At 41.7% G+C, this 21,263-nt stretch overlaps 3 protein-coding genes across 3 annotated transcripts; 2 read left to right on the top strand and 1 right to left on the bottom strand.

Annotated features, from left to right (window-relative positions):
• Nucleotides 1–930: 930 nt before the first annotated feature.
• Nucleotides 931–3,464, bottom strand: tmem216 (transmembrane protein 216). The gene is made up of 6 exons (XM_069143924.1): nt 3,420–3,464; nt 2,741–2,754; nt 2,571–2,664; nt 1,994–2,086; nt 1,172–1,373; nt 931–1,102 (listed from the first exon to the last, which is right to left on the bottom strand). Exons 1-6 carry the CDS (start codon nt 3,427–3,429, stop codon nt 1,087–1,089), a joined length of 429 nt encoding a protein of 142 aa, XP_069000025.1. The 5' UTR covers nt 3,430–3,464; the 3' UTR covers nt 931–1,086.
• Nucleotides 3,465–4,196: 732 nt separating this feature from the next.
• Nucleotides 4,197–11,815, top strand: tmed9 (transmembrane p24 trafficking protein 9). The gene is made up of 5 exons (XM_069143925.1): nt 4,197–4,366; nt 8,371–8,471; nt 8,688–8,813; nt 8,965–9,111; nt 9,617–11,815. Exons 1-5 carry the CDS (start codon nt 4,213–4,215, stop codon nt 9,764–9,766), a joined length of 678 nt encoding a protein of 225 aa, XP_069000026.1. The 5' UTR covers nt 4,197–4,212; the 3' UTR covers nt 9,767–11,815.
• A 755-nt stretch (nt 11,816–12,570) lies between these two features.
• b4galt7 (xylosylprotein beta 1,4-galactosyltransferase, polypeptide 7 (galactosyltransferase I)) lies at nt 12,571–20,700 on the top strand. The gene is made up of 6 exons (XM_069143926.1): nt 12,571–13,082; nt 15,321–15,674; nt 15,758–15,983; nt 16,998–17,081; nt 17,235–17,339; nt 18,110–20,700. The coding sequence occupies exons 1-6, from the start codon at nt 13,030–13,032 to the stop codon at nt 18,263–18,265; spliced, it is 978 nt and encodes a 325-aa protein (XP_069000027.1). The 5' UTR covers nt 12,571–13,029; the 3' UTR covers nt 18,266–20,700.
• Nucleotides 20,701–21,263: the final 563 nt, after the last annotated feature.

Below are 21,263 nucleotides of genomic sequence, written 5' to 3' on the forward strand. Positions count from 1 at the left end.
TTGGGGCTAAACGAGAAATTTGTTAGCGTTGGAGCTAAAGGAGATATTTGTTAGCGTTGGGGCTAAACGAGAAATTTGTTAGCGTTGGGGCTAAAGGAGATATTTGTTGGCGTTGGAGCTAAACGAGATATTTGTTAGCGTTGGGGCTAAACGAGATATTTGTTGGCGTTGGAGCTAAACGAGATATTTGTTAGCGTTGGGGCTAAAGGAGATATTTGTTAGCGTTGGGGCTAAACGAGATATTTGTTGGCGTTGGAGCTAAACGAGATATTTGTTAGCGTTGGGGCTAAAGGAGATATTTGTTAGCGTTGGGGCTAAACGAGATATTTGTTGGCGTTGGAGCTAAACGAGATATTTGTTAGCGTTGGGGCTAAAGGAGATATTTGTTAGCGTTGGGGCTAAACGAGATATTTGTTAGCGTTGGAGCTAAAGGAGATATTTGTTAGCGTTGGAGCTAAAGGAGATATTTGTTAGCGTTGGAGCTAAAGGAGATATTTGTTAGCGTTGGGGCTAAACGAGATATTTGTTGGCGTTGGAGCTAAACGAGATATTTGTTAGCGTTGGGGCTAAAGGAGATATTTGTTAGCGTTGGGGCTAAACGAGATATTTGTTAGCGTTGGAGCTAAAGGAGATATTTGTTAGCGTTGGAGCTAAAGGAGATATTTGTTGGGGCACCAGGTCTGCCTGCAGAGCGGCTCCTCACAGCGCCCCCTATCTGCTGGACACATGTTGGAGAGAAGTTGTACATTAATGTCTCGGTGAACCTCTTCAGATTGATGCCGATAGATAAATGAACTTCCTGTTGTGTCCCGGTGTCGCGTTGAAGACGGCTCACCCGGATGTCAGAGTGGGCGGGGCTACAACTGGTGGGGGCGGGTCCAAACGGATCCAGAAGGAGCAGCACCAGCAGAGGCCGCCACAAAGACGAAGTAGATTCAACCTTCTGTTTTATTTCTTATTTATAAAAACACATTTAGTAAAAAACAATAGTAGAAAATATCCAACAGATTTACAGAGTTTCTATTTACATCTGGTTATAAATCTTCGTGTCCGACGTGTCCAACGTGTCTCCAGATGTTTTGTCCTTCAGTACACTTTGGACCTACAGGAGACACGAAGGGTCAAACAGAGACTGAGCCTGAATATTTCCACGTCTAAAGAGGATGTTCACCTGGAGAAGGAGGAGACGGCGAGCAGTCCGAGCAGGAACTCCAGTCCGTAGAAGCAGAGCAGCGCGGCGGCGAGGACGAACTCCAGCCGCAGGACGAAGGTCTGCAGCAGCAGGTAGTAGACGGCCAGCGCCGCGCAGGGGAGGAGCATGAAGAGGGAGGCGCAGGACGCCAGGGAGCGCTCGCACAGGTTCCCCTTCCAGCCTGGGAGGGGGGGGGTCTGAGATCACATGACTGTCTGCTGTCGCCATTAAATAATGAAACTAAAACAAACAACTGCAGGTTGTTTTTTCTGCTCCAGGAGGCGGGGCTTCAACTCGACGGCTCCGCCCCCCAGACCAGCAGAACGAAGAGGACAATCGTCTCAAAGATAGTTTTTCACGTAAATCTCTGTTTTAAATCTGCTGACACACATTCCCGCTCCGGTCGGATTAGACGCCAAAAAAACCTGAGCATGCTCAGTGGGCGGAGCCGGGCTAACTTCCTGTTTAGCTTTGTGCTAACTTGAATGAGTTGAATCGTTTGGGTCCCGACAGTTTAAAACGATTCGTAATCACGTTGTGACGCTAAAAAACGGTTTTTTTATCGGCGCCGACGGTCGACTACGTTGAGACCTGTGATGTCAACAATGTTGTTGTAATGACTCTCACTGACAGCAGGGGGAGACAAAGCCTCCTTTCCACTGACAATACCAGCTCAGATTTTTTATTTTTATTATTATTTTTATCCGTGAACGGAACCTGAACTATTTCTAGAATCACCTTTTGTGACTTTTAAACGTAAGAAACATCAAACCTTTCCTGGTTTGAATGAAAATATTTCACCGTAGAAGATCCGAAGACTCTCGAGAGCGAGGAAGAGCAGCAGCAGCGCCAGATCCAGAACCAGGTTATCGGACGGGTACGGCAGGAGAAGACCTGCAGGGGGACGGACCGGAGGACAAAGAATAAATCTGTCTCTTCATCATCATCATCATCATCACGCGCTCCATCTTTAACAAGTTGTTTCATGTTTTTTATGAAACGCTCGTTTAACTTCATGCTTTTTCTCTCCCATAGTTTCTGTTGCTCCAACAGTTCTTCTCTTGTATCTCTATGCTGTCCTTTTCTCTCTCTGCTCCCTTAAAGAGTTTTTCCCTCCTTCACACTTTATTTCTGATAATTAAGTTTCTTTAATTTAATTTAAAAATTTCTTCTTAAATTTTGGTCACAGGAATCCAGATTTTATTGACAGAACTAAATTTAAAATCAAATTTTATTTAAAAAAATCCTGCCACTGATCCGCAAAGCAAACGGGAGCAGCCGTCCAATCAGAGCAGAGCTTCAGACCCGAATATATATAATCAATGAATATCAATCAACAACAACAACAACAACAACAACAACAACAGTTGTCAGACACCTTTGTAGACGAACATGAGGATCTCAGCCACGTAGAAGGCAGCGAAGTACCAGACGTTGAGGTGGAGGAGGACCTGCAGGGGGGTGGAGGAGAGCTGAGGGACGGAGACGGTCAAGGACAACAACAGAGACAGACAGGAGAGACAGAGCGGTGCATCATGGGAAGGATACGATTGGTCGGGTCCCTGCAGATAAAAACCAAAACAGGAAGTACAGGTTATAATAACAATAACAATAATAAGCTTGAGAACAAAGCAGATCAATAATGTGAAACATCAGCTGATTCTGTTTCTTATTAAATATGATTTTAAAATTACGTTCGATCACTTTTGAAGCACAAAGTTCCTTTCTAATAACTTGATTTTACAGGTAAGTTATTAAATATAAACATGAAATAATATCTCTTTGCTTCTAAAGACACACTAAAGTCTCTTTAAAACGCTTTGTTTTTTTAAGCAGCATAATGTCCCTTTATTTTATTTTGTAAAGTGGAATCCAGATAAAGTTCAGGTTTTATTTTGAAATGTTTTAACAGGTTATTTTACAGCATTAAAAGAAGATCGGAAGTTCCAGTTCCCCCTCAAACTTCCCTTTAAAGAACCTTTAAATCTTCCTGCTGCGTTTTAATATTTAATATTAAATATCTAAATACTCGTTCTGCTGTTAGCCGGCAGCTAACGATCCGAACCGGACGTCCACCGACGTTTAGTTTAATTATTCTCAGCTGCTGTTTGTCTACAAACGTCTTTAAAATAAAAAATAAAAAACCGGCGTTGAAATGTTGTAACTTTATGAATGAACGCTGCAGATGAAGCGGTTTATTTAACACAAAGAATAACATGAGACTCACCGGTCGCCATGTCTGGTTGCCGTGGAAACAGCTTGGGGAGGAAGCGTGTTTCTTCTTCTTCTTCTTCTTCTTCTTCCGATTAAACCTGTAGCGCCTCTGACTCACTGCCTCCTAGAGGCTGCAGACTGTACTGCCAGACCCAAGCAGGGTTTCTGATACTTTTGCTTTTTCTTCTTTATTGATACGTAAACAGTTTTTAATTATTCTACCACATGATCATATACGTAATATTAATTCATGCAATTATTTTAAACCAAAATAAATGGCCTAAATATAAAATTTAATCAAAAACTGTTAAACCTCTTGTGAAAATCCAAACAATCTTGACTTTTTACATGTGAATAATGCTTTAATAAATAGGAAACGTAGCTGAACATTTTAATTTAGAAATGTATATTCCAGTATTTCAAACAGTAGATGCTTCCAGAATAATGTCAAATGTTTATCTTTTAATTAGTCAATCGATCTATTCGTTTTTTGCAGCTAATCCACGTCCAGTTCGCTTTAATTTAATGATATTATTAGTCATGTGGTTTTATGCTGCTGAAAGTTAAATTTTGTGACAGATTTGTGTTATTTTTTTATCACACTTTGGACTGTTTGACGGTGAAACAGGAATTAAAAAGTTATATTTAACAGAAACTGTTAACGTTGCTTTAACGGCCCTAAAGAACTACAACAACCAGCAGCCCCCGCGTGCGGCGCGCTGATTGGCCGCCGCCGCGCGAAGGGTTGACGTGGCACTGCCGTTAGTCGCGCATGCTCAGTCGGAGAGTTCTGGCCCGGCAGGAAGATGGTGTCAGTGAGGCTCAGGATGCGCTCGTGTTTGTTTTCGGTGTTGCTCCTGAACGTTTTCCACAGCTTCGTCTCCTCGTTGTACTTCCACATCGGAGAGACCGAGAAGAAATGTTTCATCGAGGAGATCCCGGACGAGACGATGATTATCGGTGAGTGTCGGCGGCGCGAGGAAGGACGGGGAAGCCGCCAGCTAATGCTAACGGCTCGTTAGCTCACCGGCTGTCGTGTCGTCAGAAAGTCAGAAACACGAAGTTCTGCTGAACTTCATGAAACTCTGACACGAACTCAGGGTTCTGGTTCATGTTCTGGTTCTGGTTCTGGTTCATGTTCTGGTTCTGGCTCATGTTCTGGTTCTGGTTCATGTTCTAGTTCTGGTTCATGTTCTGGTTCTGGTTCTAGTTCTGGTTCTGGTTCATGTTCTAGTTCTGGTTCTGGTTCATGTTCTGGTTCTGGCTCATGTTCTGGTTCTGGTTCATGTTCTAGTTCTGGTTCATGTTCTAGTTCTGGTTCTAGTTCTGGTTCTGGTTCATGTTCTAGTTCTGGTTCTGGTTCATGTTCTAGTTCTGGTTCATGTTCTGGTTTTGGTTCTGGTTCATGTTCTGGTTCTGGTTCATGTTCTGGTTCTGGCTCATGTTCTGGTTCTGGTTCATGTTCTAGTTCTGGTTCTGGTTCATGTTGTAGTTCTGGTTCATGTTCTAGTTCTGGTTCATGTTCTAGTTCATGTTCTGGTTTTGGTTTTGGTTCTGGTTCATGTTCTGGTTCATGTTCTGGTTCTGGTTCATGTTCTAGTTCTGGTTCTGGTTCATGTTGTAGTTCTGGTTCATGTTCTAGTTCTGGTTCATGTTCTGGTTCTGGTTCTGGTTCATGTTCTGGTTCTGGTTCTGGTTCATGGCTCCTGTCAGTCACACCCTCAGACATTAGCTGCACCGATCACATTGATCGATTTCAGCATTTAGGAAGTTCAGATATTGGAAACAGAATAAAAGTGAATTTTCACGCTGAAAAGTTTCCTTAAAAACACAAATACAATAATAAACATGTGGAGGAGAAGTGAAGAGAAGAGAAGAAGAGAAGAGAAGAAGTGAAGTGAAGAGAAGTGAAGTGAAGTGAAGAGAAGTGAAGTGAAGAGAAGAAGTGAAGTGAAGAGAAGTGAAGTGAAGAGAGAAGTGAAGAGAAGAAGTGAAGTGAAGAGAGAAGTGAAGAGAAGAAGTGAAGAGAAGTGAAGTGAAGAGAGAAGTGAAGAGAAGTGAAGAAGTGAAGTGAAGAGAGAAGTGAAGAGAAGAAGTGAAGTGAAGAGAAGTGAAGTGAAGAGAGAAGTGAAGAGAAGTGAAGTGAAGAGAAGTGAAGAAGTGAAGTGAAGAGAGAAGTGAAGTGAAGTGAAGAGAGAAGTGAAGAGAAGAAGTGAAGTGAAGAGAAGTGAAGAAGTGAAGTGAAGAGAGAAGTGAAGAGAAGAAGTGAAGAAGTGAAGTGAAGAGAGAAGTGAAGTGAAGAGAAGTGAAGAGAGAAGTGAAGTGAAGAGAAGAAGTGAAGTGAAGAGAGAAGTGAAGTGAAGTGAAGAGAGAAGTGAAGAGAAGAAGTGAAGTGAAGAGAAGAAGTGAAGTGAAGAGAGAAGTGAAGAGAAGAGAAGAAGTGAAGTGAAGTGAAGAGAGAAGTGAAGTGAAGAGGTGAAGTGAAGAGAAGTGGAGTGAAGTGAAGAGAAGAAGTGAAGAGAAGTGAAGAAGTGAAGAGTGAAGTGAAGAGAAGAAGTGAAGTGAAGAGAAGAAGTGAAGTGAAGAGAAGTGAAGAAGTGAAGTGAAGAGAGAAGTGAAGTGAAGAGAGAAGTGAAGAGAAGAAGTGAAGTGAAGAGAGAAGTGAAGTGAAGTGAAGAGAAGAAGTGAAGTGAAGAGAGAAGTGAAGTGAAGTGAAGTGAAGAGAGAAGTGAAGAGAGAAGTGAAGTGAAGAGAGAAGTGAAGAGAAGTGGAGTGAAGAGAAGTGAAGTGAAGTGAAGAGAGAAGTGAAGTGAAGAAGTGAAGTGAAGAGAAGTGAAGTGGAGTGAAGAGAAGTGAAGTGAAGAGAAGAAGTGAAGTGAAGAGAAGTGAAGAGAGAAGTGAAGTGAAGAGAGAAGTGAAGAGAAGAAGTGAAGTGAAGAGAGAAGTGAAGAGAGAAGTGAAGTGAAGAGAGAAGTGAAGTGAAGAGAAGAAGTGAAGTGAAGAGAGAAGTGAAGTGAAGAGAGAAGTGAAGTGAAGTGAAGAGAAGTGAAGAGAGAAGTGAAGTGAAGAGAAGAAGTGAAGTGAAGAGAGAAGTGAAGAGAAGTGAAGTGAAGAGAGAAGTGAAGTGAATAGAGAAGTGAAGTGAAGAGAGAAGTGAAGTGAAGAGGAGTGAAGTGAAGTGAAGAGAAGAAGTGAAGTGAAGAAGTGAAGAGAAGTGAAGTGAAGAGAGAAGTGAAGTGAAGAGAGAAGTGAAGTGAAGAGAGAAGTGAAGAGAAGAAGTGAAGTGAGAAGTGAAGTGAAGTGAAGAAGTGAAGAGAAGTGAAGTGAAGAAGTGAAGTGAAGAGAGAAGTGAAGTGAAGAGAAGAAGTGAAGAGAAGAAGTGAAGTGAAGAGAAGTGAAGAGAGAAGTGAAGTGAAGAGAAGTGAAGAAGTGAAGAGAGAAGTGAAGTGAAGAGAAGAAGTGAAGTGAAGAGAGAAGTGAAGTGAAGAGAAGTGAAGAAGTGAAGTGAAGAGAGAAGTGAAGAGAGAAGTGAAGTGAAGAGAAGAAGTGAAGAGAAGAAGTGAAGAGAGAAGAGAAGAAGTGAAGTGAAGAGAGAAGTGAAGTGAAGAGAAGAAGTGAAGTGAAGAGAGAAGTGAAGTGAAGAGAAGTGGAGTGAAGTGGAGTGAAGAGAAGAAGTGAAGTGAAGTGAAGAGAAGTGAAGAAGTGAAGTGAAGAGAGAAGTGAAGAGAAGAAGTGAAGAAGTGAAGTGAAGAGAGAAGTGAAGTGAAGAGAGAAGAGAAGTGAAGTGAAGAGAGAAGTGAAGTGAAGAGAAGAGAGAAGTGAAGTGAAGAGAGAAGTGAAGTGAAGAGAAGAAGTGAAGAGAAGAGAGAAGTGAAGAGAAGAGAAGAAGTGAAGTGAAGAGAGAAATGAAGAGAAGAGAAGTGAAGTGAAGTGTCACTTATGTTCCTGGTTCTAAAAGTGGTATTACAGTGATTAATTTTCTGAGTTTATTTTGCACAAATTAAAAACACGATTTTAAAGATTTAGAAAATACAAAGTTTACATAATAATATCGCCACATAAAAATAATGGAAATAAAATAACAGAATATATGTTACAACAATCACAGCAGAAAGAGTAAAGTCTATAAAAGTGAGTATGTGATGGATGACAGTTTATATGTGTTGCAGCTATGAACTCGAAGTTAAACGTGTTTTTAAACACCTTTTTAAGCATTCAATAGAGGAACAGCTGTTTGTCAGATGGGAGAGGCCATCCCATAATTTTCTACCACTGTATTGAATTTGAATCTGCATGTGGATGAAGGTCTGAGACTTGGTGGGTAGAATAAAGAGTTTTAACCTGTGAATTTGCTTTAAAGGAAAGTCTTAAACTGTTTGTGATTATTTCCTTCATTTGAGTATATTTTATAAATAAAATTGATATTGTAAATGGTGAGAATCTGTAGTTTTGACGATGTGATTTCTGGAGGATCAAGATTTTATTGAGGATTGTAGGAGAAGTGCCTTTTGACCTGTTTAGTATTATTGACCCACTTTTATCCACATTAGATGATTTATTGATCAAATATGTCATCGTGTAAATTGTCTGTCAAAAGTAGAAACGTCATCTGTACGTGTGGTTCAATGAAGGATTGCTGAATAAATATAAATCGTATAACTTTCAGACATTGATTATTATGAACTTCAATAACACAAAACGTCTTTACTTCTTTTCTCCAAAACAAAAAATGTTTGAAGACTTTTTTTTAACATATCGTCCATCAATCAAACTACATGTTTCATATTTGCTGTTAATAGTTTCAGTCTGAATTAAAGATCCTGGAGAAACATGCAAAAGTATGAAGCTGAAACTTTTGGTTATTTGGTCATTTTTTACTCAAACAAGTGTGTGTGTGTGTGTGTGTGTGTGTGTGTGTGTGTGTGTGTGTGTGTGTGTGTGTGTGTGTGTGTGTGTGTTTTCAGGTAACTACCGCACCCAGCTGTACGATAAGCAGCGAGAGGAGTACCTGCCGGCCACTCAGGGTCTCGGGATGTTCGTGGAAGTCAAAGATCCCGACGACAAGGTGAACGCAAACATTTAGACCAAAAAAAGTCACAGTGTCGACCCGCCGGTCCGTTCAGGACTTTAACAGTCCGGAGGAAACGGGCCGGCAGCATCTCGGTGTTTCAGCTCTGCAGAGCACCGAGACAACCTGCTCAACACAGAACATCTTCAACATCCAACCGCGTCGGCACCATAGTTTATGTATTTATCTTTTATTTGTCTTTGTGTGTTTTAGGTGATCCTGTCCCGGCAGTACGGCTCAGAGGGCCGCTTCACCTTCACGTCTCACACCCCCGGAGAGCACCAGATCTGCCTTCACTCCAACTCCTCCAAGTTCTCGCTGTTCGCCGGAGGAATGCTGGTGAGGAGACGCGTCATCGCTTCTCCTTCCTGCTTCCATCTGTTTACATTTATGAAACTTGCGTTTAGCGACGTGCAGCCGGAGGTTCTGTAAATACAAACATGCGTTAGATGGTCTCACTTCCTGTTGTGTGTCTCCGTGTGCGCCGCAGAGAGTTCACCTGGACATCCAGGTGGGAGAACACGCCAACAACTACGCCGAGATCGCCGCCAAAGACAAACTGACGGAGCTGCAGCTGAGAGTCCGTCAGCTGGTGGAGCAGGTGGACCAGATCCAGAAGGAGCAGGACTACCAGAGGGTCAGTCGGCAGACACGACCCGGACAGAACCACCCCGACATCCATCTTTGATATTTAACACAGATTTATTGATTAAAACAGTCGTAGCTTCTAAATCTGCTGATTGATCCAAATGCTGAAACTCCCGATTCAGATCGGTTTAAATTAAAAACCCGACCGACATCGATTTTACTCACAAAAAATATTCCACAACAGATTTATCGGACGGTGTTCTTTATATTTATATTATGTACTCGAAGGCCGCACAGTGAAGTCGTAATAATGTCTTAAACGACAGCATGAAAAAGCTTCCGGCAGACAAACACTTTAGCCTCCTTTTTACTGGCGGTACCGACCCGACCCGACCTGACCCGCTTCACTGAGGTCAAACCTGTGTTTTAGTACCCGGTTGGGCTGCAACATGAAGAACCGCTGCACAAACCGGTTCCTCCCACGAGTTCAGAGCGTCCATCAATAAAGACAGTTTCTGTCTCCGATGTCTAAACGTCTGTCCGTCCTCCTTCAGTACCGAGAGGAGCGGTTCCGTCTGACCAGCGAGAGCACCAACCAGCGGGTCCTCTGGTGGTCCATCGTCCAGACGCTCATCCTGGTGGCCATCGGCATCTGGCAGATGAGGCACCTCAAGAGCTTCTTCGAGGCCAAGAAGCTGGTGTGACTGTGTGTGTGTGTGTGTGTGTGTGTGTGTGTGTGTGTGTGTGTGTGTGTGTGTGTGTGTGTGTGTGTGTGTGTGAGAGAGTGTGTGTGTGTGTGTGTGAGTGAGTGTGTGTGTGTGTGTGTGTGTGTGTGTGTGTGTGTGTGAGTGAGTGAGTGAGTGAGTGTGTGTGTGTGTGTGTGTGAGTGAGTGAGTGAGTGTGTGTGTGTGTGTGTGTGTGTGTGTGTGTGAGTGAGTGAGTGAGTGAGTGTGTGTGTGTGTGTGTGTGTGTGTGTGTGTGTGAGTGAGTGTGTGTGGTCTCTACTGATGGATGCAGTACTGAGCGGCGGTCGCTGCTGTTGCCGAGGAGACGGGACACGGAGAAATCCAGCTGCACGATTTGGCTCGAGAACAACATCTGTATTATTGTTGTTATTATTATTGTTGTTGTTTTTCTCACTAGCCGTCGGGATCACGTGACGTCTGTATTTATCGGACTGGCGGTCGGTCGGTCTCAGATTCCGACGGGTCGTGTTTTCGTGTCCCGTTGAATCGTCGTCACGCGGCGTCCGATCTCTTTTATTTCTTTGTTACTTCCTGTCGGTCGTGACGAGTTACTGATGTTCACGCAAACAGATTTACACGAGACGTCAGAAATTATAATCTGGATTCATTGAAAATAAGTTTGACATCGACAGATCGTCTGGTTTTCAGCTGCAGTGAAATAAAAGTGGCTGAAATATAATCGACATTAATATCTTCATCAAAATTGAAGATAGGTTTTCGAAATTCGAAGAGTCGTAATCGAGACCTGGAATTATGGGATGTTTTCTCATAATTATGAGATCCTTATGATTTCGTAATAACGAGGTCTTTTTGTTTTTAAGAAAATAGAAAGTCATAATCAACATGATAAAAGTTGAGAATTTTGTTTCTTCTAGAAATAAAATGTGTTCCTGTGAAACTGAGTAAAGTTTGTTAAGTTACATTTGTTCTTTAAACTCCAACGAGATTTAAACCGTAAGAAGCAGCGAAGACAAAGAAAAAAAACACGAAGCCACCAGATTTTTACAGAAGTGGAAGTAAAAATAACTCCAATGTTTTCAGAGTCAGTTCGTCGACCGGTTTAAAGACTCAAATTGATTTTGGTTAAAAACGTCTTTAACTTTAACAGAAACTCGACATCAGTCCCAGAAACATCGAATCGATGTCAGCGTTGAACTTTTCCTGTCGAGTCTTTTGTTTTTCATTTCTGTCAGTGAAATCCGACCAGAGATCGTTTTCTGTTTGTTATTTCGTACGAATGAATCTGTTTTTGTTTTTGTTTATGTTTTTGTTTTTGTTTATGTTTTTGTTTATGTTTTTCTTCACGTCCGTACCGAATGTACGTTCCCGTCAGTCTGATTCTGGTTTGCTTGACGACAAATGGAAAATCTTAAAGAGCCGCCGTGAGGAGGTCTGGTGAAGAAAAACATCCAATTTAATCAATTAAAACACCGAAAAAAAGTTGTGTTTAAAGCAGAAACCTGGATTTATCTTCTCGGCCAAATATTCAGCTGACGTGAATCTGCTGAGCGAGAAACACGTAAAAATCGTCTCTGATTTTAAGACGGCGTCAGTCGCACAGTTTATTTTCACTCTGTTGTTTTTCCCGCTTTAGTTTTGGGGGATTTTGTTGAATTAATAAAGATAATCAGGGGATCGAGTTTCGTCGCTGGTAGGTTTCAGTTTGCAGAAAAGTTTTTGGGATAGAATTTAAATTAAGTCTGGTGAAGGTTTTTTGTCTGAAAGAGGGCTTGAAATTATGTTTTTTTTAGAGTCTACGTGAAAAATCTCGACGGTTGCACTTAAAATAAAAGTTTTGTCACATTTCTTTTGAAGCGCGGTGTGAATGATTGACAGAGTTTTCTTTTATTCTTGTAATATTCTCACCAGAACTCAGAAAGTCACTTTGAAGAGTTTTTATACGCTGTAAACTATATTGTATTTTGAGCGGGAAAAATATTTGAAACAAAAAACATTTGAGAGAAATGTGACTGCAACATGTAATAAAATGAAAAACAAAAAACAAAACTGTCTGGTTCATAAAATACACTGTACTTCATATTTTTTTCCTCATTATATTTAAAGAATATTTATATTTTGTGGATTAATTTAATTTACAAAATACAATACAAATCCTTTTTTTTTTTACCTTTAATTTGCATGTGAAAAATTCTAGAAATTACACTTTAATGTTAAAATAAATGTAGAAATCATCACAGTTTGAAAGTTATTGGTATCTTCAGTGGTTCTTCAGTAGAGCTACCACAGCCAATCAAAGCCAGTTTACTTATATAAAACAAATTAAACTTGAAGTGCTTTAAAGAGGCATAGAAACAAAAAATAAGGTTATTTTTTTCAAAAGGAAAATTGCATTTAAAACAAAAATAACTCAATTTACTCAAGCTCAAATTCAAGCTATTTGTACCTGAATATTTTCTTTTCTTGTCAATGTTTGAAATAGGTGGAGGTCCATCTGGTTTAATTTAATATTTTGTAAGACGATCATACGTTTTAAATGTAAACCATAATGTACAACCTGAACCATATAGTGGTTATACGGTGGTAAATAAATATTACAGTTGCCTTAGAATTGGTGTGCTGTTCCTTTAATAATAATAATAATTATATTTTGCTTCACACTCCAGTCCAGCAGGTGGCGGTAATACACCTTAAAGTTAATCTGCCAACAAAAACAAACTAATAGAGGAAGAAGAAAAAATAGTAGGAACCATTGATTGTAATCGCCGCAGTTTCCTTCCGGACTCATATACGGGCTTGGACCTCACTACAATTGGGCTCCTGTTTTAATATTTCCCAGCGTGAAAAATATCCTAAAAACATTTACACGTCTTCTGTTTGTTTTGTTCTGTTAGTTGTGACTTTTTCCCGCCAAACTGACTCGTTAACGGAGAGCTCGGCGGCGGAAGGTTTCGCGGTTGAACGGCGGCGGAAGAAGAACGTGAGACCGCGACGTGTCCCGGAGCTAACGGGCTTCGCTTGGACGGACGTGGACCCGGTACCGACGTGGACCCGGTACCGACATGGACTTTAACGGTTCACCGAGCAGATGTTTAAAGGCTCTGAAACGGAGCCGCCGGCGGGTTTGTGAGCGGTGAATCACGGAGGACAGTTTGGACGGATGTCTTAGGTTTTAGTCTCGGTCGCAGCTTTATTTACAAACAAACAAACAAACAAACAAACAAACAGTCGTCATCCGGCAGCTGCAGTTGTTCTAATTTAAAATGATGTATTCATCGAGAAGGAGGCCGGTTCTCTACTTCAAGGAGGAGAGGAGGTAAGAAACGACTCGTTATTCAAACTGGAACTTCACACAAAACTACCTGAAAATCAACCAACGTGTTTTAATCTGAGAAACAACGAAGGATTCACATACTGGTGCTTTTATTTTTCCTTTATGTCCTAAAACTTAAAACTATTTTAGTCGTCATGATTATTTGCAATGAATCCTATTAAATTATTCTGATTAATTTAATGATCAAGATGCAAATGAACATCTCTGAAATCCTTCATTTAATTCACTGTTTTAGTTCTGCTTCCTGTCTGAGACCCAACCTGTTTTAGTTCTGCTTCCTGTCTGAGACCCAACCTGTTTTAGTTCTGCTTCCTGTTTGTGACCCAACCTGTTTTAGTTCTGCTTCCTGTTTGTGACCCAACCTGTTTTAGTTCTGCTTCCTGTTTGTGACCCAACCTGTTTTAGTTCTGCTTCCTGTTTGTGACCCAACCTGTTTTAGTTCTGCTTCCTGTCTGAGACCCAACCTGTTTTAGTTCTGCTTCCTGTTTGTGACCCAACCTGTTTTAGTTCTGCTTCCTGTTTGTGACCCAACCTGTTTTAGTTCTGCTTCCTGTTTGTGACCCAACCTGTTTTAGTTCTGCTTCCTGTCTGAGACCCAACCTGTTTTAGTTCTGCTTCCTGTTTGTGACCCAACCTGTTTTAGTTCTGCTTCCTGTCTGTGACCCAACCTGTTTTAGTTCTGCTTCCTGTCTGTGACCCAACCTGTTTTAGTTCTGCTTCCTGTCTGTGACCCAACCTGTTTTAGTTCTGCTTCCTGTCTGTGACCCAACCTGTTTTAGTTCTGCTTCCTGTCTGAGACCCAACCTGTTTTAGTTCTGCTTCCTGTCTGAGACCCAACCTGTTTTAGTTCTGCTTCCTGTCTGTGACCCAACCTGTTTTAGTTCTGCTTCCTGTTTGTGACCCAACCTGTTTTAGTTCTGCTTCCTGTCTGAGACCCAACCTGTTTTAGTTCTGCTTCCTGTTTGTGACCCAACCTGTTTTAGTTCTGCTTCCTGTCTGTGACCCAACCTGTTTTAGTTCTGCTTCCTGTTTGTGACCCAACCTGTTTTAGTTCTGCTTCCTGTTTGTGACCCAACCTGTTTTAGTTCTGCTTCCTGTCTGTGACCCAACCTGTTTTAGTTCTGCTTCCTGTTTGTGACCCAACCTGTTTTAGTTCTGCTTCCTGTTTGTGACCCAACCTGTTTTAGTTCTGCTTCCTGTTTGTGACCCAACCTGTTTTAGTTCTGCTTCCTGTCTGAGACCCAACCTGTTTTAGTTCTGCTTCCTGTTTGTGACCCAACCTGTTTTAGTTCTGCTTCCTGTTTGTGACCCAACCTGACCGTCAGACCTCGTCTCGTTCAGGCTGGATGGGTTTTATTTTATTCTTTGTGAAGCAGAAAGTCTGTTTTATTCACGTTTTGTCTCTTAACTTTTCAAGAAGTGAAACCTCTGAAGTTCCCGTCAGGAAGAGAAGTGAGTCGATAGGTAGCTTTGTATCTGGACCAGTGGTTCCCAAACGGTGGTCCGGGGACCAACAGTGACCGGCCGGTTTCTGCTGAAAGTCTCCAAAGATCTGCCGTGTCGTTATATTTAGTTTTTGCTGGATTAATGAATCTCTTAAAAACACTGAAAGCTGCGACCGTTTATCGATCAGTCGGTTGACATAAATAAATCTGTTTCATGAAAACAGCTGTTGATCCTGTGAACGTTGTTTCTGTGTGAAAGCTGTTGTTGTCGCTGGTTGGTTTTCTGTTTCTGGACTAAAAGTTCTGGTGGGTTCATGAAGTCGTGTTGAAGACTGTTTGGGAACTTCTGTTCGGTTTGACTCTTTGGTTTCACTGCTTGGAAGAAACTGTCAATCAAATGCTTCGAACATTCGTGTTTAAGATTTCTACATCGACTCGTCATTTTAGCACGAAAACATCGGTTTGATTGGAAAATGTGCATCTTGTGTGTTGATTCAGGAATCAGGTGAACCGATGTTTGTTCAGACGTGTTCGGATGATAAAAGACGAGTAACGTCGTCTTCGGACTCTGAGACGGAAAGCTTCCTCTGAACCTCCGTTCAAACACCGAGCTGGTCTCGACCTGAAACCCGCCGGTCTCGACTTGTGACACTAATAAGCATCGTTTACTAAAGTAGAACAAAGTTTCTTGCATGTGAGAACAGAAGACCGATGACCCGCCGTAGAACCAGAACCAGACCCAGAAGCCTTCACCGCCTCCTTCCTCTGCCTGCAGGTTCCTGTCGGGTAAATGTACCGTCTACAAGCTGTTTGGGCTCTGCATGGTTCTGGTCCTGGTGTCTCTGCTCTGGCTGCAGCTCAGCTGTTCGGGTGAAATGTCCTCGCCGACGCACGAGGACCGCGGCGCCCCCCAGAGGCCGGCGCCGCCCTGCCCGCTCTACGTCCCGGCCGACGACCCGGCGTCCGCGGCGGACGACCCGTCCTGGGGTCCTCACAAACTGGCCCTGGTGGTGCCGTTCAGGGAGCGCTTCGAGGAGCTGCTGGTGTTCGTTCCCTTCATGCACACGTTCCTCAACAAGAAGAAGATCCGCCACAAGATCATCATCATCAACCAGGTGGACCACTACAGGTGAGGAGGCGTGGCCTCCCACCGCAGCAGAGCCGGAAGGTAACCGTCAGCCTGCGTGAAGTGATGTTTCCTTCCCGTTTCAGATTCAACCGAGCGTCTCTGATCAACGTGGGTTTCCTGGAGAGCGGCAACGACACCGACTACCTGGCGATGCACGACGTGGACCTGCTGCCGCTGAACGAGGCTCTGGACTACGGCTTCCCCGAGGACGGCCCGTTCCACGTGGCCTCGCCGGAGCTGCACCCGCTCTACCACTACAAGACTTACGTGGGGGGAATCCTGCTGCTCAGCAAGAGGCACTACCACACGGTACCGAGCTGCTGCACGCTCAGGAGGTTCTGGAGCGCCGGTCCTCCACCGGGTCCGACTCCAGAACCGCAACATCACAGAAACATAGACCTGACCTGTTAAAAACAGGAAATGAACCAAATAAAAACTGAGAATAGAAGTAAAATAACAACAGTGAAATAAAAGATTCTGATCAAGTCTCAAGAATCTGAATTAAACTCTTTGAAATATCAAAATTACAACTTTTCAAATGTTAGCCGTGTTTACGAAAGCTCAGATGAGAGCGACTTCCTTTAGTTCCGGTTGTTATCGTACAAACAGACGACCTTCCAAAGTAAAACCGCGGCATCAGAATTTCTGTAGACTTCAAAATAAAAGTTTGACTTTCTTCCCCTCAACCTTAACAATTCATTTTGTTCCCACGACCCATTCAGAATGGCCTCATGACCCACTTTTGGGTTGCGACCCACCAGTTTAGAACCACTTGTTTTGCTGCTCAGTTTTCTCCCAGAATTTTTCACGGCAGCTTTCGACACGTCAATAAAACATGTTTTTATTTCCTATTAATTTGGTAATTCCTCAACACGTCGTGTAAATCTTTGTAAACAGGAATGAAATGTTTTTTTTCTTTATTTAAAGTCCAACCAGCCTTGGAGCTGATGTAGTGATTTAAACTGTCCACTAGATGTCGCTGTTCACCCAGCTGTACTCTGAATGAGGAACTCCACAAGCTTTCTTAGTTTTATCTATTTTAATCTCAACTTTATACAGTTGGAGAAATTCAAATAGATGAAATTAAATCCTTCATCTCTCTTGAAAAATGTTTGAGAACATTTCAGGGTTTTTTGCTGAGCTGTTTTGTGGAGACTTTGTTGTTGTTTTTTTCAACACTTAAAAACGCTGCAAATTACATCTCAATTTTTGAGAAAAGCTCCAGTAAAATGAACATTTTTGATATTAACAATTACAAAAAATCGTGTTTGTTCAGTCGTTATTTACGGTCACGTCTGTTCTTAAGTCTGCGTTTGTCTGCAGTGTAACGGGATGTCGAACCGGTTCTGGGGTTGGGGCCGAGAGGACGACGAGTTCTACCGACGGCTGAGGAAAGCCGAGTTACAGGTCAACGGAAAATATTCAAATTTAAGAACTAAAAAAACTCCATTTTTGCTTCTTCTTCTTCTTCTTCTTCTTCTTCTTCCAGAAATATACAAAGAGGTTTTTAAAGCAGTCGAGTTTCAGATCGGTGGAATTGATGAGCTTGTTTCTCTGCAGCTGTTCAGACCGAGCGGCATCACGACGGGATACAAAACCTTCCTCCACATCCACGACCCGGCCTGGAGGAAGAGGGACCAGAAGAGGGTCGCGTCTCAGAAACAGGTACCAGACGACCAACCCGACAAACAATCACTCAGGTTTTACAAATCTGATATCCGTTAGAAGACTTGTTGGTGAGACGAGTCGGTGTCGGTTTGTTGAAAATAACAGACTTCAAAAACATGAGGCTTTCATCATGGTAAGTTTATTTTTTTCTTATTTAACAGCTTCCAGCAACGAACAAAAAACAGAAACACGGCAACTTAAAAAGACGCACAGTCGGACATCAAGTCAACAATGAGACGAACAGTTTAAACAGTTCAATAAAAAAATAGAAAAGGAACTCAAATGATGTAAGAAAATGAAAATCTGCAAATTCGTAACTTCAAGACCCTAAAATCAATCAAATATTTTGCATTTAAAAAAATGTCTTGAGTGAATAATTGATTATCAAATCAGTTGTCAATAACTCAACAAACAGTTTCTGCGTGAACACATCGGTTTTGTCGGTTTAATAAAAGACGTGTTGCAAACTGAACCGGCAACTTTTGATCCGCTTCTGTTTTCCTCCTTAAAGTCGCCGCGTTACGCTTTTAATACAAACTCAACACTTCCTGATATCTGTTTCAAATTAAAATCCATGTAGCCGTTTCAGTAGAGAAACCTTTTATTTCTTAAAAAAGACTTTTATTCTGAAAGAATTGCAGGACTGGACTTTAGATGTGTGATCCAGAAGAACCCCATGATGACGACGTAGTTTAAAACACAACACGGTCTCTGTTATTGACCCTCAGTAATATATTGAACCCCCCCCCCTCCACCCCACCCTGTAGGAGCAGTTTAAGGTGGATCCGGAGGGGGGGCTGACTAACCTCCGCTACCAGGTGGATTCCCGACAGGAGCTGACCATCAGCGGCGCTCCGTGCACCGTCATCAACATCAAACTGGAGTGCGACCAGAACACGACGCCCTGGTGCCTTCTGGGATAGCGGGCGGCCCGGTTTAGTTCCCCCGGAAGGTTTTAACGTTCGGATGACGAGCGGTGACTTTATTTCGTTGTTTTAACGGGAAAAGCAGCGTCAGATCTGCAGCGGGAACATCCGAACGTGGCGGTACCGGGACCGGCCCGATGCAGAACCACAAACCTTTACAACAGCAGGGCGGATAATCAAAACCTCCCGATGGGTTCTTACAGTCAGCCTGAACTTCAAACACTCACCCGGACTGACGGCGGGGGTGTCGGACCTCTGACCTCTGACCTCAGCAGACTGGACGGACTGAACCGAACCGGACCCGAGCTGCTTCAGGACTTTTTTTGTTGTTGTCGTTCTAGCTGGTACCTGCTGTGAATGCAAAAACGTCCTATTTTTTAGATGTTCCTCTGGGCGTCGTGCAAATAGAGCGGAGACGGTGAAGACGAGGGCGACGCATGTTTCACGGGACGTCACGGAAACATTTGCATCACGGTAACTCCAGAGGTTTCAGCTTTTTATCCACGAGGGACATCAGAGATCAAACGTTACGTTGATCCTTCAGTAAATATATTTATACTACAAAAGTGTGGATGAAATTTCTCATTGTTTTTTATTTTTTATTTTGTTGCTGATGCGGTTAAAATGACGAGTCGGGAAACTCTACGAATTTAATTTTTTTTTAATTTTGTTAAATATGTTCCTCTATGGAAACGCATCACATTCACCAAAGTAAAAAAAATACAGACTTTGATTATGAGCTCTGTATGTCATTTGTTACGACATAATTTATAATAATTATCAGGTAATTAATAGAAAACGCACATGAATTGAGGAGATCCAATAATGAAAACTCCCACTTACTGTAGAAAGTTCTGCTTCCAGAACCGGTTCTGTTCTGGTTTCAGAATCATCGTCAACCAGCAGAATTGTTGCATTGAATTTATCATCGGATTTTGAAACAAAAAAAATAATTTAATACAAAAAACAAACAAGGAAAGTCGTCAGATTGTGTCGTTCACCTGCAGATTTTTAGCGTCTTAATGCAAACAGAGTTACGACATTCAGTTCTGGATGTTTGAGTCCGACGAACATCCTCCGCTGTTCGTGTGTTGAAGATCGTCGATAAATAAAAACATCGCCCGATCATCAACTCGAATACTAAAACGTACGTTCGAAACTCGGACTGCAGATTTTTTTTAGCGTGAGTCGCAGCGTGACGGCGTCGTCACGGTTACCAGAACATCCACATCGTACTCGCGCGGTCGCCAGCGTTTAAAACGCGAGTCGAAGGTTCAAATTTCGAATTCGTTGATCACGAAGTTCATTCAGTGGATTTAATCCAGATTGAATGAGACTGAAACCATCTGCAGTCACTTTATTGATTTATGGTACAAAAGCAGTAAATAGAAGATGTGAACAAAAATCCACCACAAATAATATTTTCTGAATTTCAGTTTTATGTACGGATGTTTTTCTGCTGAGAGAAGAATCTGAGGTTCGACACGATTAATGAATTAAAACTATTTATTTTGGAGAAATACCCTTTTTTTTTTTTTTTTTTAATCTGTTAAAACATTTTTATTATTAATTTACAAAAGTAACTGATTGATTTTTTTTGGAGTTATTTGATGTGAAACTGGGTCAACTGCTGTCGTTCAGATTCAAATACTCTGAATTTAAGAATCGATCCATCTCGCCTCTAAAACAGCAGCTTCATTTAGCAAACAAACGTTCCCAGTTTAGGTTCATGTTATCAAAACTAAATGAAACATACACATTCTGGAGTTTTAAGTCCTCTTGTCACGAAACGGACTTTAAATATTGAAAGTTTACTAAACGTAATTTTCTGTTTCCAGCTGAAAAACATACAATGACACATTTCAGTTAAAATTTTTACCGGAAACTCTGATAATCTACAAAGTTACAAAAATATATATATATATATATGTATATGTATATGAAACTTCATATTCATGTCGGAGTCTCTGCAGGTCATTTAAATTTACAAAACTAGGTTTGAATCCCGTCAGCCAGCAGGATGTTCATATGAAACGCTGACAATTGAGTGAAAACAGTTTAAACTGAAACTTTAAAAGTATTTATTTGGTGGGATGCTGTTGAGGGAACAACAGATAAACTGGAGCATGTTTTTTTTTTTCTATAATTTTTCAGTATTTTACCTTTTTAAAAGACCTCCTTTTTAAAAGCCCACAACGATACTTGAAACGTCCGTGAATTTGCGCTCTTGGAAAGTGAAATGTAACGTCGGTCGGCTTCAATCCCGACGAACGATTTTCTGTTACAGTCTGTTTGTTTTATTTCCTGAAATACACTGTACATGTACACTCATGTCATGCTGATTTTATTTTCCAGAGCCAACGGTACCGTGTCTTATGAAATATTCAGTATTTGTACTATAAATCTAAGTCTACAAAAAAAGAGTTTGAAGGTTTTTTTGTTTTAATATTTCCTTTTACTGCGATGTTTTTATCTTTTGTGAAATATGTAGCTACTGTTCTGTTTACATATCAAGCTTTCATATGAGCATAAGACGATAACATGATATATGATGCACTCTGCAATGAGTTTATAAAATATTTAAAACCAGCTACACCTCAACAACTACAACAGAGAACTGTCCTCCACATTTACTCCTCAGAGGGATGAGTCACCATTTTCAGTCATAATATTCAAATAATCCTCCAATAGTTCACAGTTGTTATTGAGTAGTACTTTTTCTTGAAATGCCCGTCTTCTCCTCAGGCAGCACTGCATTAAAACACACTATTCTGGAGTGGAAATCACTGCATGGGCTCAGGAACACTTGTGAAAACCATCGTCTGTGAACACAGTTCATCGCTGCGTCCACAAACGCAGGTTAAAACTCGAGATGAAACTTGTAATACTTCCTCATGAAGGTTGTTGATTCCTGCTGCTCGTTAAACAGGAACAGACTCGTACAACATCATTAATATGTTTTAAACGTAAACACGGTATAAAAGGCTCCTTTTAA

The sequence above is a fragment of the Embiotoca jacksoni genome, unplaced genomic scaffold (assembly GCF_022577435.1).
Source record: "Embiotoca jacksoni isolate LCO1_2020_lvr unplaced genomic scaffold, fEmbJac1.0.p SCAF_117, whole genome shotgun sequence".
In the NCBI taxonomy this organism is placed as follows: Eukaryota; Metazoa; Chordata; class Actinopteri; family Embiotocidae; genus Embiotoca; species Embiotoca jacksoni.

Excerpts from the sequence above, each read along its gene's own strand:
- tmem216 (XM_069143924.1), bottom strand. Across the intron at positions 2,087-2,570 it reads CCTCATGTTCGTCTACAAAG|GTCTTCTCCTGCCGTACCCG; the intron begins GTGTCTGACAAC and ends GTCCCCCTGCAG. Across the intron at positions 1,374-1,993 it reads GAGTCTTCGGATCTTCTACG|GCTGGAAGGGGAACCTGTGC; the intron begins GTGAAATATTTT and ends CCCCCCTCCCAG.
- tmed9 (XM_069143925.1), top strand. The coding sequence starts at position 4,213 with ATGGTGTCAGTGAGGCTCAGGATGCGCTCGTGTTTGTTTTCGGTGTTG. Across the intron at positions 4,367-8,370 it reads GGACGAGACGATGATTATCG|GTAACTACCGCACCCAGCTG; the intron begins GTGAGTGTCGGC and ends GTGTGTTTTCAG. Across the intron at positions 9,112-9,616 it reads AGGAGCAGGACTACCAGAGG|TACCGAGAGGAGCGGTTCCG; the intron begins GTCAGTCGGCAG and ends GTCCTCCTTCAG.
- b4galt7 (XM_069143926.1), top strand. The coding sequence starts at position 13,030 with ATGATGTATTCATCGAGAAGGAGGCCGGTTCTCTACTTCAAGGAGGAG. Across the intron at positions 15,675-15,757 it reads AACCAGGTGGACCACTACAG|ATTCAACCGAGCGTCTCTGA; the intron begins GTGAGGAGGCGT and ends TTCCCGTTTCAG. Across the intron at positions 15,984-16,997 it reads GCAAGAGGCACTACCACACG|TGTAACGGGATGTCGAACCG; the intron begins GTACCGAGCTGC and ends GTTTGTCTGCAG.